An 18,373-nucleotide genomic window follows, 5' to 3' on the forward strand; every position below is an offset into this window, starting at 1 on the left:
TTCTGAAAGACCCCAGCCACCCCAACCACAAACTGTTTTGAGCTCATGCCATCTGGCAGACGGTACCGGAGTCTCAGATCCACCTCCAAAAGAACTCTGAACAGCTACTTCCACCGGGCCAACAGGCTACTGGCTGAGAGACTCTGAACCATCAGGGACACATGAAGCACCTTAGATGACTTGCACACCACACGCACACAATGCTGCTACCTCATGTACAAAATGTATTTTTTTATTTCCCAAAAACTTTCAAGATATGTCTATTTATCATCCACTGCTCTTTAACTTCACTGTTTAACTTGACCTTAACTTCACTGTTAAAATCTTGTATAGTAATATAGCTTAGCATAGGATTGTATAGCATAGATTATAAGAGTATAGATAGTATATGGATAGCATAGCAACATAGCATAGGGTACCATAGTAAAGTTATATTGTATAGTATAGGATTATTTAAGTCTATTTGTTGTATTGCACACTACTACGGTTGAGGAGCCAAGGAAAACAAGCATCTCACGTTTTCGGAATGTATGTACATTTTAAAAGCTGTGACAATAAAGGAATCTGAATCTGAATCTGTGTGTATTGTGCTATATTTCAGAGGAAGCAGATTGGATATCTGAAATCCACAGAATGTACCAACCACTAATAGGCCTTTCACATCGTCCGGAGCCGGTTCGCGAACGTAATCTCGAACCGGCCGGCGCGTTCACACCGGGAATAATTGGTTCGGAACATGACAGAGGCTTTAGTTCGGATTTTTCATGTTCCGAAGCAATTATTCCCGGTGTGAACGCGCCGGCCGGTTCGAGATTACGTTCGGGAACCGGCTCCGGCACCAATACCGGTACCTGTAAAACCAAACTAAAGTCTAAACACCTCAATTTCAACATTGTTATCACACCACACAAACTAAAACCCCTCCCTACCTCCCTCTCCCAAACCGTTCCTATATGATCATGTAAATACTAGGGCTGACCCCTATTAGTCGATTAGTCGACTAATCGGTCGAAAGGAGCCATAGTCGACTGGCCAACCTCTTAGTCGAATATAAAAAATAAAATAAAATAATAATAATAATTATATGTATATATATATATTTTTTTTTTTATCATTCTTTCCAAAAGAAAAGAGGCCTAGAAGCGTGGCTAACGCTAATGGCACGCATACCAGAGGCTAACTGCCTACGAAAACAGGCACAGAGGCACTGAAAGAGGATTCCACCCATCTAATGAACACACTAGACTAGACAAATATCAAGATGTATCCATCAGTGGACCAATTGCATGCTTTTGCAGAGGACAAGAAGCATTCAGTCGACTCCTTCAGACATTAAGCACCCCCCACAGCCCAAATGGAATGATAAAAAAAACATTTAATACTTTACTTTTATTTTTTAATAAAAAATATTATATATATATATTTTTTTTACCAATAGTCGGCTAACTGCAAATTTTGGCCAATCATAGTCGACGATCCAAATCCTTAGTTGGGGACAGCCCTAGTAAATACTATCCAACTCCTCTGACACGCACACACACAGAAAAGGAGAATGGCTTATAGCAGACTTAATGATTTTAGAATATTTCAGCTAATGAAGTTAAATGTTTATTATCACCAACTATCTAGTTCGTTTTTATAGTGTAACATTTGGATATTTAAAGTAATTGAACGTATAGAGAGAGAGAGAGAGAGAGAGAGAGAGAGAGAGAAAAGGGCTCAGCCCGAAACTCGAAACTGAAGTCAAGGGGGGACTGTACAATCCCTTTCAAAAAAAGTGTATTTGGCCAGGCCGTCTTCTCATACAGAGCATCCCACCAATGGAACTCAATTCCTCAAACAATTAGAGTGTCCACATCATACCATTCATTCAAGTGCAGGGTTAGGGAATGGCTCATTGAAAACCAGAACTGTCAACACTGAGGTGTCTGTATGTGTATATGTGTGTGTGGATATGGATATGGTGCGTCTGTCTATGTCTGGGTCTCTTAATATGTCATGATGTGCTCCGTCCTTGTGTCCATGACTGTATTGTGACCTGTATCCCTACTATGTCTATGTGCTTTTGTTGTGTTTTTATTCTAATGTATTTATCTTGATTTGATTCTGTTTTTATTGCTAACCCTTTTTTTACACAGGATTTTAGCCTGTACCTTCTGGCAGGGGGACTACCAATGGAAATTAGCCTTTTGGCTAAAATTGGGTGCATTTACATTTGTAAAATGTTTTATTAATGTACACTGTCCCCCTTGAACAAATAAAGTAAACCTAAACCTAAACCTAAGTCAAGTGTGAGCGTTTCCAGGGTTAGCTTAGCAGCTAACGTTTGTTAAGGTTTTACCGCGACATGGGCATAAAGGAATGGCGAGGATGCAAAGCATGTTAGGCACATTGGACCCGTTGCTCAAAGTTTTCACTGCACATAGAAACAGCGCGACTCGTGAGAGGAGTCGTCACAGGGCTGATAATGCAGGGCTAGATGCCATTGCTTCTAAAATGTAAGGTCCGCGCTGGTCTGTGTCTATTATGAAATGACAATTGTGTGTCATTGAAGGTCCGTGCTGGTCTGTGTCTATTATGAAATGACAATTGCGTGTCATTGAAGGTCTGCGTCTATTATGAAATGACAATTGTGCATCATTGGAATTCTGATTATTTTCTAAATGGGCGGGTCTTAGGTACTGAAATGTGGCACCGATTGATCGTGAATCGGTATTCAGTAGTACAGAGTTCGGTACCCAACCCTACCACCAAGTCAACCTAACACGAGCGAGCGAGCGAGCGAGCGAGCGAGCGAGAGAGAGAGAGAGAGAGAGAGAGAGAGAGAGAGAGAGAGAGAGAGAGAGAGACTAACCTTCAAGGAAGGAGGAGCTCTCCTTGATGTAGGCGCCGAGCTGCTCGAAGATGCCATTGATCTTCTTCTTGGCCGTGACAAAGTGCTTGAGCGGTGACGCGTTCACCTCCGCCATCAGTCTCTTGTCCTTCTTTCCGTGGATCACGTTGGTGTTGGGGCGCGTGAAAACCAGAGACATGGCACTGGAATGAACAGAAAGACCATCAACACACCATCAAATGAGTTACAGAGTTAGAAGAACAGAGCCTTCATTTTCACCTAAGACTGAGGAGTGAGGTGAAACGATGTTAAACACCAAATGAGATAGTGAAAGAAAATGTATATGGGGCATAAACTATATATATATACTGTATATCATAACGACCACTAGATAATGGTGAGTGGTGACTGCAACAGACGAATGGCCGACCACTACAAAAACAAGCAACTTCCTCAGAAACATCAGAATTGTCCAAAATGAGACAGAACAGCAACAACAAAAACAACACCACACCACTCTTCAAAATGGCTTACCTTTGATTCTCAGACCCTTAAGTGTCAATTTAAATCTGTGCTTATATTTGCTCATTGAGTAGACCTCTAGATATGGTCTGTTAAGTGTAAACTGCTGATATGCCAAACAGTGACGGATGAAAGCCAGGCCTACGCTGCAACAATACACATTCACTACCCCATAGACTCCCACAGGAGCGTAAAGGGACGACGGTTCCAGATCCCTCCTTAACAACAGCCTAATACTACACAGACACTGCCCTTGCTTTAAGAAGGCTCTTATTCACCATATAAATGCAATATAATTCACTATCAATGTCAACTCAATATTAATGTAGACCACCTATGGGCTAGGGGCCAAATTACTTGATTTACCCAAACATTTTAATCTCTTTTATGTTTGATTTTAATACCTGACAATCCTCAATGTAGTGTTACTTTGATATTGCCAAACAAGTCGACAAGACAACATTTAACCTACTCAAACTCGCACTGAGCAAATAGTATTGTATGGATATAGGATTCGGCACAATTACCAGGTTAAATGACTTGGTAGGTACTACCAATGAAGCCTGCTTTGTTCTATTAGGTGAAATGAACAACGTTTTAAATACACAAGTCTTTACAAAGTCTCTGAACACCAACAACCTCAGTATTGGAGAGTATTCCTGACTTGTGATTGGTCAGCAAACGATGGTGTTGGCGCTCCGCACGCCTACCTCAAAACAACTCCCAAGTCTTCAGGACAAAGGGACTCTCCTACGTGCAGCAGCTGGTAATTATCGTGTCAAATGAGCACCGTCCGGTGAGTGAGTGTTTAGCTTCGGAGGCGTGTCAGGTGTCGGCCCAGCGTGTGTGTTACTGTGAGCCTGTAGGGCCGTAGACACCTACATCAAACAGGCTCCTGTCACTTACCACTGTATGGGTCTCTGTTAACAAAACCTTGTGATGGTGGGCATGTAGGGAGATATTAATAGACCACCAGCTGGTTCAACTTCCAATGTCCACCCAACGGTAGGGCTGGGGGGGGTAAAAGAAAATGGTGCCTTCCATACCGATTTCTGGTATTGACATCAAATTTAAGGCATCAAAGCCACAGTACTGAAATACGTTAATATGTTTAAATTCTTTTAAAAGATTTTTTATGGAGTCTCTGATCTGAAAGGTACATAGCATGAGCTAGGGCTGGGTGATTAAACAAGTTTCAATTTCAATTATGATTTTGGCTTCCCATGATCATGAAAACAAGATAATTGAGATAAAGCGATTATTGTGCCGCATGCCATGTTGCTCTTTTTTGTCTTGTGTTGTAAATGCAGCGCACCCTTCCTGCACAGCAGTGCACAAACAGTAGTTTCAGCTCATGTCGAGAGGGAGGAGGGAGCCACGGCACGTTTCTCCAGTTATTTTGAAATGTCATTGGTAACTTGTGGAAGATGACAGAAAGGCAGCCTTTGGTCAAGAAGAAAGGTAAAACAAACTCAGTCATCATCATATGATGTTCTCAAATCAATGAGTAATCATGTTTAACTCATTCACGGCCACGCTGTTTTCCCATCCTTGTACTCAATGGGCCACTGCTGTAAGAGATAGGGATTTTCACTGTGCGTCGCTGTGTTTGCAGGGCTATATCTATATTTTATTACATGGCGTTTTAACATTCGCCAAAATGCTTGATTGTGATTGGTCAATAGCGCTCCGTTGCCCCTAGCAGCGGTCAATTATTTCTCGATAATTCACCGCTGCTATGGGCAACGCGCAATAATGACCGCTGTTAGGGGAAAGATAGCCTCGCAGCCGGACTCTCGCAGCGTTATACCATGCACAGCCTGTGGAGCACGGCTGTGCAGCGCCTGTCCGAGGCAGGTCTCGACAGTACACCAATCAGGTGTAATCAAGCCCATTGTGATATTTCCTCCAAAGTCAGAGGAGCAACAGAACAACCGCGTCTGCATTTGATCTCGTCTTGTCGATGGTGTAAAATGAATTACGTATATTGTTAGTAAGTTAGCCCTGTAATAAGCGGGATAATGTATAGCTATTAGGGCTGTCTTAAATACTTCGAAGCTTCGTTCGATGGCACAAGCTTTGAACATAAAAAAGAAAATCTAAGTTTAAAAAAAAATTAAAATAACAGATTTGCCTCCAAAATCTTGCGCCTCCATTCCAATGAAACGAAAGTAAGCGGCGCCTCGACTCCACCTCTCTACAACAAGCACGTGGAGATTATCCATGTTGAAAACAACAAGGACATGTGCAGCAGACATGTCGACGAAGAAGTCATCAGACGTGTGGTTACACTTTAAAATATGCAAAGACAATGCCCAAAAAGCAGAGTGCCAGATATGCCAGAAGAAAATGGCATATCACAACTCTACAACAACTTTGTCAAATCACCTAAAAAACGTAAGTATGGTTGTACACGACGGCGACGCCACACAAAACATTAATAAGGCTATGCCTATGCTGCTATGACTAATGTGTTACCAAGTTGGCTAATTTAATTGTAATCATCTGCTTTTGTAGGTGCATTGTCTGATATAATTATAAATTAAATATAATATAATAGTTTGCTTGATAGACGAAGGTTGCAACATAATTATGTAATGTCATGTCGTTGGCTGTGAGAGCAGCCCCACTGCACCCAGGCAGCGCAGCCGAGTGAAACCTTGTTGGCTGCGTCACAGTCACGAAAAGGGGCTACTTAATTCATTAATCCAATCCACTTTATTTATAGAGCACAAAACAACAAAGTTTACCAAAGTGCTGTACAAGTCCCACAACATAAGATAAAAAATATATATATATATATTATAAAAAAAATTATAATTTGAAGCTTCGAATTAAAATCGAAGGTCGGCCCCGAAGCTTCGATTGCCAAAAAAAGCTTCGAAGGTCAGCCCTAATAGCTATACTCGGTCATTGTCGCAAAATAATTGACCTTCACTGCGTTTAGAACAGTGTCTGTCAATTATTTTGCGACAATGACCTCGTAGCTATACATTATTATCCCTTACCTATATTATAGCTATGGAGACAATACTATGGCTCATTTGACATTAACTATCTATCGTTCAACATGTGAAAAATAATAAAAATGTTCATGTATACGTTCTAGGGATGGGCGGGAGTAATCGATTACTCATTAGCTATGAGAAAAATCAATCTTAAATTATTAATAATATTTATGATTTTTTTTTCTTTTTTTTACATATTTGTTTCACATGTATGTGTAAGATTATAACTATTTGTTCGTTTCCTTAAACATATACGTGAAGTTAAAAAATAAAAATACAAATATTTTTTAAAAAGCCAGTATTGCACTCTAGGGATCTCAGAATTATTTCCTATGGTAACACAGAGGTCCGTGACATTGCATAGAATAAAAAAAATCGAATAAAAGAAAAAACGATGAAAACCCGACTATACTCGGGTATGGCGCTAGAGCTGCCGCGGTATTGATGTTTTCCTTACCGCACACATTTGCAAAATATTTCCTACCGCCGCGGTATTACCGCACACACACACACAAAAAAAAAAAGTTTGAATGCATTTTTTTTGTAGTCTACTCTTTATATAGCATATAGCCTGCCTCTAGTCTAAATGTCTATCTTTAGAGGATGACTTTGCAGCATGAATATTGTTTGGGATTCGGCATGCACGCATTCGTTATTAAAAGTGAAACACTGATTCGAAGTCTCCCCTCGGTGTCGCGCCCGCCGGTTACCCCCCCGACCCTTTCTTCTTCTTCTTATTATAACGTTACTACTTATGATTACAAAGGCATTCGATTTGTGGCATTAACGTTAGTATAGTTACACGTTCGTATTTACCGGACCACATAGCAAGGCAAGCGTTACTCAATTAATATCTAAGTTCCTTTCTTTGCTCAGAGCGTGCCGAGTTGTACCCATTCTGCGGTCTGTTAATAAAGTTTTCAATCAGACAAGTGTATAGAACGAAGGGCTTTTATTATAACATTTCGTTGCAGTAAAATCATTATGCCTCGTTCCCTGAGGAGCGACGGCGTCGGTAATCCACTCTGGTCTCCGGTGGGAGCTAACGTACTATTAGCCGTGTTGTGATGGGCCTGGCTGAGATTCAGGAAGTAAACGCACTGCAAGATGCTCCAAGCATGTGACGCGTATCTCTTCTGACCAATCAGTGGTCTGCAGTGTTTCATGTGACTTTTCTGGTACCCAATAGGGTCGCTTGGAATCTCGACAGAGAAGTAGGGTATATCTGCAGAGCCGCAAGCCCAACGAGAGCGTAATAATAATAATAATATAATAAAAAACAGCGGTGATGCCGGTATTCAGCCCAACGCTGCGGTGGGCATGATGTAACAGCGATACCGCGGTAATACCGATACCGCGGCAGCTCTATATGGCGCTCAACCACTGGTGAGATAACCCGACTTTACTCTGGTCTGGCGCCCAATGAGTTAACAATCATGATTAGGGATGTCCCGATCACGTTTTTTGCCACCGATACCGATCACAGGTCGTCTTGAGCCATATCGGCCGATACCGATCAGATACCGATCGTTTTTGGTTTTATATAAAAAGGAAATATTTTTGAATATATATATAATTTTTTTTTTATAAAATATATATATTATATAATTATACTTGTAGTCGTATTATCTGCGAGACATCGCCACCACGCAACAAGTCAAAATGCTCGCTATCTCCACTGTCTGTGTGTATACTCTGCTTTGGTCAAATCACATTCAGCATGGCCTCAGCAGGGTATCTGCGGCTCTGCAGATATACCCTACTCCCTCAGCTAGCCCCTTTCGATGCTATTGGACTGCGATGCAAGCCAGGGGCTCGAATACGCATCGAATCAATGTTATAAGACATTGATATCAGGAGCTATCTGTAGCTACTGCTAGCCGGCTACATAACGTTAAGACAACGCCTCAGTGAACTATTTAGTTAAATGGGACATTTCGTTTTGAACAGTGAGCTAACGTGAGCTAACGGAGGTATCAACATGCACTACTAGACTATTGCTGGAGCATTTGTTGATATCAGGAGCTATCAGTAGCTAGCCGGCTAGATACCGTTAGACAATGCCTCATGTATTAAACTACAAGTGAATAGTTGACTGGGTCATTCTGTTTAAACAGTAACGATAGCTAGGTAGCTAATGTTAGCTCACGGTCCCATGCACTGTAGACTAGAGCGGAGCCTCCTCTGTGTTTACACGGGTAAGGGAGGGGCAGGGGAGGAGGAGCGGCAGTTTGCAGCTCCGTGTGTCTGAGACAGAACTCAGCGAGTGAGATCTCCGCTAAGAATTGGATCATCGGTTTTCACGATCGGCGAAAATAAAGCATTATCGGAATTCACCAATCTCATATTTATACAGAATATCGGCCGATGCCGATCGCTGGCCGATCGATCTGGGCATCTCTAATCATGATTTCAATATCAATCAAAATAAAATGATTATGATTTGCCATAATCGATCAGCCCTAGCATGAGCAAATGTGACAATAAACCAAAATATTACACAAAACAAATGTACTTTTGATCTACATAAGTAAGTAAAGAGAAACAGGTATTATTTTAACTGACTGTGGCTGGTATCAAATTGGAAATAGCCTACTAGCAGGCCTGTACAGTGAGAGATATATCTCGCACGTGCTACAGCAACAGCGGTCTGTGCGATGAATGGATTTACTTCACTAGCACTGGTGCGATAGGGATTCGGTTCATATAGATACTCTTATTTTGAAAATCCTGTAGCGGGTCTCATTTCTGCCCACGCGCAGCTCCAGCTATAATAACTAGGCTCGACAGCTAGCAACATTCAGGTGCATATGATACTCTTATTTTGAAAAAACTCCGTGACAACTCGACGAGTCATATCCGCCCTATCCGTGCTTGCAAGCAGAGCAGCGTGTTGGTGCGCACTGCTGCTGCGTAAAGGCCTCTACATGCTACAGCAAATTCAAAGCAACTTCAACACAACATCGGCGCGATTTCAGCGCGCTTGTTGCAGACAGTCTTGTAGACTGTGTTGCGAGGACGTTGCGTACCTGTCTCCAAAATCTAATCTAAAGACCCGTTGCGTTGGTATTGCGTAGCAGTGATTGGTTGGTAGTGAATTGGGGCGGGGCTGTCTGTCACTTCTAGTGTTTTCCTGGCTCGAGACCAAAAGAAAACTTTCTGACAGGAGCTCGAGACCAAAAGAAAACTTTCTGACAGGAGCTCGATAGCTAGTGTATTGTTTCATTACACTTGTTTAATTGTTTGTTTAAAATGAATCAAATGCAGGAACGTATTGCAGAGGAGGTCCGAAAGTACCAACATTTATATAATAGCGGGTCTAAAGACTACAAGGATAGCATTATGACGATGAATCCGTGGAAGGAGATTGGGGAAACAATGGGGATGGACTGGGTTGATGTGGCGATATAACTATATTACACTATATACAAGAACACAAGCGAAAACAAACATAAACAGGGCTATTATTATACTAACGATGTATGGTTGAGAAGGGAAATCCGTTTGTAATTGCTAGAGTGCGCACCTTCGGCTGCCCAAAGTATTCAGGCGGGCTGGGCGCGCTCGAGCCGCACATCCGGGGTACATTTTGTTGCATCATAGGCTGCGCGTTGATTTTGCAGAAGCATAAAGGTAATGTGTCTGCAACACCGTTGCTTTGTCGATGTTGTGTTGAAGTTGCTTTGAAGTTTCTGTAGCATGCAGAGGCCTTAACACAGCAGTGCGCCTACACGTCCCGAAATAAGTCTGTGGTGTTTTTTTTTTCTCGCAACGGGTCAAATGCATCTACATGCTTTGCACCGTCGCCATTCCTTTATGCGCACATCGCCCGAAATTAACGTTTATGTACCATTACAATCACTACAACGTTAGCAAGCTAACAAGCTAATCCTGATCACAGGCAGAGCCAGCAGACACAGTGTGGAAAGGGAAATGGGGGGGCACTCTCTCCCCTTCCCTGTGTGTGTGTGTGCGTGCGTGCGTTTGGAAAGACGATGAAGTCACTAGTCAGGACTCAGGACAGGAGTATATTATAGTAAACTGAGGATGGACAGATAATGTTGATATTCAAATATAAAAAATGTCGAGAGGAGTGGAAGTTTGAAGACAGACTAGACTACAATATGATGCAGGGGTGGTGAGTTGAAACAGTGTGTGTGAATGAATGAATGTAAACTTTATTTAACAGATTGCAGAATGGGTACAATACAGTACGGCTCAATACACACAATTGTTAAGGGGATGCAGACCAGAGAAAGACGTTTGTCTTGTTTACATCAGGGTCCCCCATTGTGTGTGTGTGTCCCAACCGACCCCACTTCTATGTTTCAATAAATTATTTGCATTTAAAACTATTAACGCTGACTCATTCCTTCAGTCCACTCAAAATTATGCTAATATTCCTTATGTTGTTTATGATATTAATTGAAAATAGCATATGAGAGTATTACTATTATAGTAATAATAACACATGGCGATATACTAAATGACAGCCAAACATGGCACTGCAACTAAATAACACAAATACAATAGGCACATTTGTGACTGTTACAAATATAACATGTTTTATACTTGTGCTACAAGATTTTGGCCTGTGCTACAAAACTATCAACCTCTGTAGCACCAGTGCTATGTGCAAAAAAAGTTAACGTACAGCCCTGCTACTAGTATTAATTTGAAAATGTTCCAACCTCACCCCAGGCCCTATAGGCAATAAGCCAACCGGAAGGTAGGTAAGTTGTAACACAGGATGGTCACACCTTGGTGAGTCACCTTCAAAACACAGCGAGAGTGTAAATGCCTTTCACATGACAGTCGTCTTAGATTTAGACAACATGACAGGATATTTCTGCCACAACTTAAACTAAAGTCATCGCCAGCCCAGAACATAAAGCCAGCCACAGAATTTAATATTTGTACGACTAGTACAAAACGATACATTCATACCATGATATACTACGATACTGCAATATATACCGTATACTATTATTATTATTGATAATGATAATAATGTGAATTCTGCCATTCAACTATTATTACTATGTTCTACTATACCTTCCAGCGGTGTTGTGGGTTTAACATGACGAAAGACCAGTGAAGGGAGGTGCCCACTTGATAACCCTGGTGATATGATGGTTCTCGCTGCCTATCTATCTACACATTGGGTTGTGGGGGCCATGTGGTGGGGTGTGTACTGTAGCATCGGCATTGTTGATACCTGGAGCTCACATCAAAAGGGCACAATTGAAGTTGGCAATGCTGTTTGGGGGCCATTATGGGCCACGTAAAACATTGTAGTGTGTAATTCCATAGTGTTACAAAGGGTCAGATTAAACCGAATATATATATTTATTACTTGAGATATATTGTATAGTATTTGTATATCGTCTGATATCCCTTGTATATTCTTTGTACATATACACGGAATATCCCTTTACCTAGTACAGGCCAGACCATAATATTCGTTCTCCTATTGGACAGCGATCCCCTAGGCGCCACGGCCATACCCCCAATGTCTAGTTCAAAGTCACCGCTAAGACATGCCTGAACATGCCCGGTTCTGCGCAGTAATATGAGACAGAAATAAGGCTGGTACTAGATTGTTCACCTTACGTATAAATACGGTGCAGGTGGATACAGCAGTAGTCTAATGTTACCGTAACAAGTTGAAGCCTCACACCACGATACAACGTGCTGTGAAGTGGGCCCGTTTTGCCCCGAAATAGAGCCTTGAGACCGCGTGCGAATTGATAGCTGAAGTGTCAGAGTTTAACGCTGTATCGTCGAATTCGACCTATTCTATTATTAAGTAATAGTCTATTATGTATAGTGTATCGTGCGGCTACCGTTCTACAGTGACCAGCATTACCAACGTTTCATCGTACCGAGCTAGTGTGCTTATCCAGGCTGGGCGGCCTAACCTTGTGCCGTCTTCCGAGGAGCCCTAGACGAGAACCGTGTGGATATGTACACTGGATAACCTACACCGACGACTACAGAGCCCTTTTCGGCTGGATTATAATGCTTTGGTCCTGTGGCTGTTGGAGCAGAGAATCGTCTACACCCACTACCGTGTGGGATTTACCCTGTGAGGAGCACCGTCGAGCCCGCCTCTAGGACTCTGAGGCTGGCTAGCTTTCCTCCATGCGGCACTGCACACCGGAGAATAGCTGTTGCTTTGTCTACGGATCAAGGGATTATTGCACTGTCTCCTGTACCTGGAGTCTCCTTATTCCTCGTTGATCCAGACTTTTGCTACCGACAAATCCTCTCCCCTGCTGGCTTACAACCGGAGGGAACCCCCTTAGTATCTCCAGCTGACCTACTAGTGTACCATATATAATTCTTATGCTACAGGTGGTATTAATTATCCCCTTCGTAATATGCTCATGGACTTACGCTCTTGACCTATTCATGCACATTCTTCGCCTTACAAGCGCAACTCTCAATCTTAATAAATGTAAGATAATCTTGGTGCTCTTCTAATAAATATTATTATAAACAGTACTTTCTTGTTAAGCCGTGTTATTGTGTGGGTGTTCATCTCATATACATGTGTACTGTATGGCCAGTAGTAATGTACATAACTCAGTAGTGGTTTAATGATACCATACTTATTCAATACAGTCAGGGAATTGTACCCCTCAGTTCATCATCATCATTAGGTGGCTTCTTCGTTCCGAAGGTTGCCTATCACTCTCCAACCCATTCTGTCCCCACTTCTTCTCTCCAACTCTGTGACTCCGCCTCTCACTCCACTCCAATCACAGACATCGTCTACCCAGCCTCTTCTTGGTCTTCCACTTCCTCTCTTTCCATCCACCTTCCCCATCACCACCTTCTTGAACATCTCCCCGCTGGATCCTCTCAGAACATGCCCGCACAACTCCATCTTTCTCTTTTTCAACCTCTCCAGCAGCTGTCCTCCTTGCATATCCGCTCTTCTCAGTACCTCCTCATTCTTGATCTTATCCTTCCATGTTATCTTCAGCATCTTCCTCAGTGTCCACATTTCAAAAGAGTCTATCATCCTCTTTGCCTCTTCATTCAGCGTCCTTCTGCTCCGTATGAAAAGACTGACATAACATACGTTTCCAAAATCCTGGTCTTCGTTTTCCAACTTATGTTTCTTCTCAATAATTCTTTATGGTTCCAGAATGCGCCCTTTGCAATTTCGGTTCTTCTCTTAATGTCCATGTTAGCTCTTCCACCTTCACTGATCCAGCTTCCAAGGTACATGTACTCCTTCACTTGTTCAAGTTTTTCTCCATCCACCTGTATTTTACAAACAGTTCCTGGTGTTTTTTCAATGATCATTACTTTAGTTTTCTTTGTGTTTAGTTACACATAGTATAAGTATTTATAGGCATGTTAGACTTGCTTTTGTCAATGGGAGTGTTTCTTCATTGAGTGCTTATCCTTATCATTAGGGCACAAATATCACTTGTTGTGTTTTGTTTATAATAAAAAACGTATTAATTTATTACTATTTATTTATATTATTATCTTATCCATCTGTACCCCCCTTCCCCTGTGCTGCTATGACGCCTGCATTTCCCCAAGGGGATTAATAAAGGAACATCTGACTTGACTAAAGAGTTGATAATTGAGAGATAGCACTTGTTTTTCATATGTGTATATAATAACCTATAGATATTAGATATTATAACTATAAATGCTGAGGAGGACAGCTGCCATGTATGTATGTGTGTGTCTCCAGTCAGACGGCGCAGACAGGGGCCTTTATCAGCTGCGCTCTCAACCCTCAAAGATAAGACATTGTCCAGGGTCATCCACAGAGGCGCTTTATATTCATTCTGGAACCACACACTCTCCAGAGGGGGGGGGGGGGGGCAGAACACTGGCTGGCGTCGTGTCGCATAGTAACGAGAGAAAGTAGTGCGTGGCCATCTTTCCATCTTGTACGAGTCTATGTTTATGGAATGGAAACATCAACATCAAGGAAAGAGACAACGTTTTCGAGTTAATTCTTTGTACGGATGCATTAACGGGGTGAAAGTGTTACAGTCAGTACGGGGAGGTCGATTTCCAAGTAAGATAACCATCATTCAACAAAAAACGAAAAAAACACAGCGCAGAGACTTCACGGAATGGCAGATGATTGATAAGGCTGTAAACACTGATATCTAACAATAAGCAAAGATATATTTTCAGATACAGGTTTTATGTGTCACTAGCCAACCTCAAACTCAAATTAGGGATGCCCCGATCGATCGGCCACCGATCGTTATCGGCCGATAATCAGTATAAATATGCGATCGGTGAATTCCGATAATGAGTCATATTCGCAGATCGCGGAAACCGATCAAGCGGAGATCTCACTCGCTGTCTGTCTCAGGCACACAGGACCTGCAAACTGCCGCTGCTCCTCCTCCCTAGCTCCTCCTCCCTAGCCCCGCCCGCACCCGTGTACAGTTTGTAAACACAGAGGAGGAGGCTCCTCTGCTCAGTCTATAGTGCATTCGACCTGAGCTAACGTTAGCTACCTAGCTATCGTTACTGTTTAAACAAAATTACCCAGTCAACTATTCACTTTTAGTTTAATACATGAGGCATTGTCTAACGGTATTTAGCCGGCTAGCTACTGATAGCTCCTGATATCAACAAATGCTCCAGCAAGTCTTGTAGTGCATGTTGATACCTCCGTTAGCTGGCGTTAGCTGACGTTAGTTCACTGTTCAAAACTAAATGTCCCATTCAACTAAATAGTTCACCGAGGTGTCGTCTTAACGTTATATATCCGGCTAGCAGTAGCTACAGATAGCTCCTGATATCAATGTCTTATAACATTGACTCGATGCGTATTCGAGCTGAGGACTTGCTGAATGTGATTTAACGTTATACCAATACTGGGTTCCAGCTGCAGCGCCGGAGGGTCCAGCTGCAGCGCCGGAGAATCCTGGCCGTAGCTGGAGGCTACTAGTACACATGTTGCGTGGTGGCAATGTCTCGCAGATAATACAAGTACAAGTCTAATTATATAATATATATATTTTATAAAAGAAAATTATATAAAATAATTTTTAATTTTCTTTTAATCAAAAATGATCGGTATCGGATAGGGTATCGGCCGATATGGCTCACGACGATCGGTGATCGGTATCGGTGGCAAAAAACGTGATCGGGGCATCCCTAACTCAAATAGATCCAACAAACAGTAATAACATATCAGTATAATGTGTTGTACTGCAGTTTTTTCTGTTCAACCTGTCAAAACATCAAATTACCCCAGCCTGTCAAAACATCAAATGACCCCAGCCTGTCAAAACATCAAATGACCCCAGCCTGTCAAAACATCAAATGACCCCAGCCTGTCAAAACATCAAATGACCCCAGTCTGTCAAAACAACAAAGGACCACAGAACAGGTGGGAACCACTGCCAGGTGTTTCACATGGTTTCTATTAGAGCACCTAAATTAGGGTGACCATATTTTGATTTCCAAAAAAGAGGACATGCTGGCCCCAGCCTCGAGATACTTAATGATACTTTGCACAATCGAAGCGGGCATGGCCACCTTCATTTCACTATGTCTTGTGTATGTACTGTATGTGATGAATAAACCTCTTGAATCTTGAATCTCTACTCAAAGTTTAAAGTTTACTCAAAGATGCCTTTATTGTTTTAACATATGATTGGAAACATGCACCCAGAAAAGCGGTAATTTTTTTTATACTTGAACTTTAGGACTGCATACTTTTTTTTGCAAAGCTTATCTTTATACATTATGCTTATAGCACATGCATAAGCCTGGTCTCTTTTGAAAGATAACATTCTGAAGTTACTAATGCAAAAAAGGAAAATCACTTTTAGTGCTAATGAAATAGAGTAGCATATAGGTCTGAACTTGAGTTGAACGTGAACTTGTGTACTCACATTTTTCTGCAGTGGTTGCAATATCCCAAATGTAACCACATAACATGCGCCCAGAAAAGTGGCAATTTTTTTTTACTTGAACTTGAGGACTGCATACTTTTTTGCAAAGCTTATCTTTATACTTATAGCACATGCTTGAAAGATAACATTCTGAAGTTTCGTACACAATAAAGAAAAATCACTTTTAGTGCTAATGAGTAACATAGGGCTGAACATGAGTTGAACTTGTGTACTCACGTTTGTGTAGTATAGTTGCAATATTCCAAAATAATATATATATTTTTTGTATAAGCTGGAAAACACCGCAAATCCATAGCCTGAAGGGACATTAACGTGTGTTGTCGGGCCTTACAAATACATTTGATTTTGATTTGATTATCAATAAGGTAGGATATCTGGAACACACAAACACACTATTTTTTAAATCACATGCCATGAAACTCTGGGACCTGGCTGAATTTAAGACTGCACAAATCATGTTTAAAGCACGAAACAATTCACTCCCGGGTAACATCCAAAAATTCTGTTATAGAGAGGGGGGGTTACAATTTAGAGGAGAGTCTAAGGGCGTTTTCACACCTGTAGTTCGTTTGCTTTGTTCCGATTCAGGGAACACAGGGACTATTATGATACAATTGTTGCACTTGACCCTTAGTTCGTTTGTGTTCACACGGACCAAAACAAACGCACGCGCGAGCAAACTGTCACTCATTGGTCAGATTTTGGGGTGTGCCCCCCCCCCCCCCCAACCCTGAATCTCTGCGTTACATTGAAATCAAGGAGGAGAGAGCGGGGGAGCAAATGATGAATGTGGATGAGAGCCGTGATGTAAGTGGTTGCAGATACGGCTGTGGGGGTGCTAGAGACATGATCGAATAGTCTTTTATGCGCCTCAATCTCCTGAACACGGGCGCGAGCCATTCCTAATCGATCAGAACTAAATCGGCAGTGAAAAAGCCCATTTTAAAGCACCTATTACCCATGCACATGCGCAGATTGCCCACAGAGTCTGGACGACGCGAGATGACGCACGAATGAATGTGGACTGTTCCAGAGGGGGGAGCTTCGGTGGCCAGTGTCCTTTCAGCCGACCAGGATAATGAAACAATGATCCCACTAAATGGCCAGAAGCGTCTTATGGCGACATCTACAATTACCTCATTGAGTCTCCAGGTAGACTAATGTTTATATTTAAGTGCAGCGGTCTGTAGCCACTCACATTACCACCGAAGCTCCCCGATGGAACAGTCCACATTCATTCTCTCGGTGAGAGAGAGAGCGCCGCTGGCTCTGCGGCTGCATGCTTCTCCGGGAGTAATCTGGCGCGCCATGTAAAAAGTCGCACACCTGACATATCGGCATGTAACTCGAGAACCAAGGCACGGATTTTGGCGATTCAGATGGCATTCGAACGGCAACGAATAGGGATGGGTATCGTTAGGATTTTATCGATACTACTACTCCTATCGATACTGCTTAACGGTTCGGTACTTTATCGATACTCTTATCGGTTCTTTTTGATAATTTTTTTATGATTTTTATATTTGCAGTTGAGAGCATTGGTCATCTCCCTACAGTAAAGATTAGAAATGATTGAATTATTGTAAATGTGTGTGGAGTGGTGGGAATAGCTGCTTCAATAATAACTTATAACAACAGACAAGTTAGACAACTATGTATACAAAAAAAACGATATACACTGAATGATTAGTTGTTACCTAAAGTCCTTGGACTCCACTGTAGAGCAGGGGTTCCCAAACTTTTCAGGCCGGGGCCCAGAAAATAAGGCGTCAGAGAGCCGCGGCCCAATGCACATCGTCTGGCCTTTTTTTTTTTTTTTTTGCCAGGCGACCGATTTTTTAAGCCAAATATCACTTCAATCCTATTAAGTTAGTTCAAGTTAGTTATTCATTTATATGTGCTATTTATGAGAGGGCTAACTTGTTGCAAAATAATAATGATAATAATAATAGCCTCATTAAAATACTATTGTTGCTTTGGTTGTTTTCAGCGTTTTATGTGCATAATCTGTTATTTAGTTTGAAATGTTCGTTGAAATAAGTCGATTTTTCGTTTTTGTTTATTTATTAAGTTAATATAAAACCATATAGTCA

General features: G+C 41.8%; 1 protein-coding gene across 2 annotated transcripts in view; it reads right to left on the reverse strand.

Moving 5' to 3' along the window:
* mfn2 (mitofusin 2) overlaps positions 1-18,373 on the reverse strand; it is an 88,661-nt gene that overhangs the window by 60,300 nt on the left and 9,988 nt on the right. For both annotated transcript variants that reach the window (XM_084333324.1, XM_084333325.1), the window contains exon 2: positions 2,855-3,036. In XM_084333324.1, coding sequence (XP_084189450.1) covers positions 2,855-3,032 — 178 coding nt within the window. In that variant the 5' untranslated portion in view covers positions 3,033-3,036. The remainder of the gene's footprint in view (positions 1-2,854; positions 3,037-18,373) is intronic.

Source organism: Notolepis coatsorum (assembly GCF_963971535.1).
Source record: "Notolepis coatsorum genome assembly, chromosome: 17".
NCBI lineage: Eukaryota > Metazoa > Chordata > Actinopteri > Aulopiformes > Paralepididae > Notolepis > Notolepis coatsorum.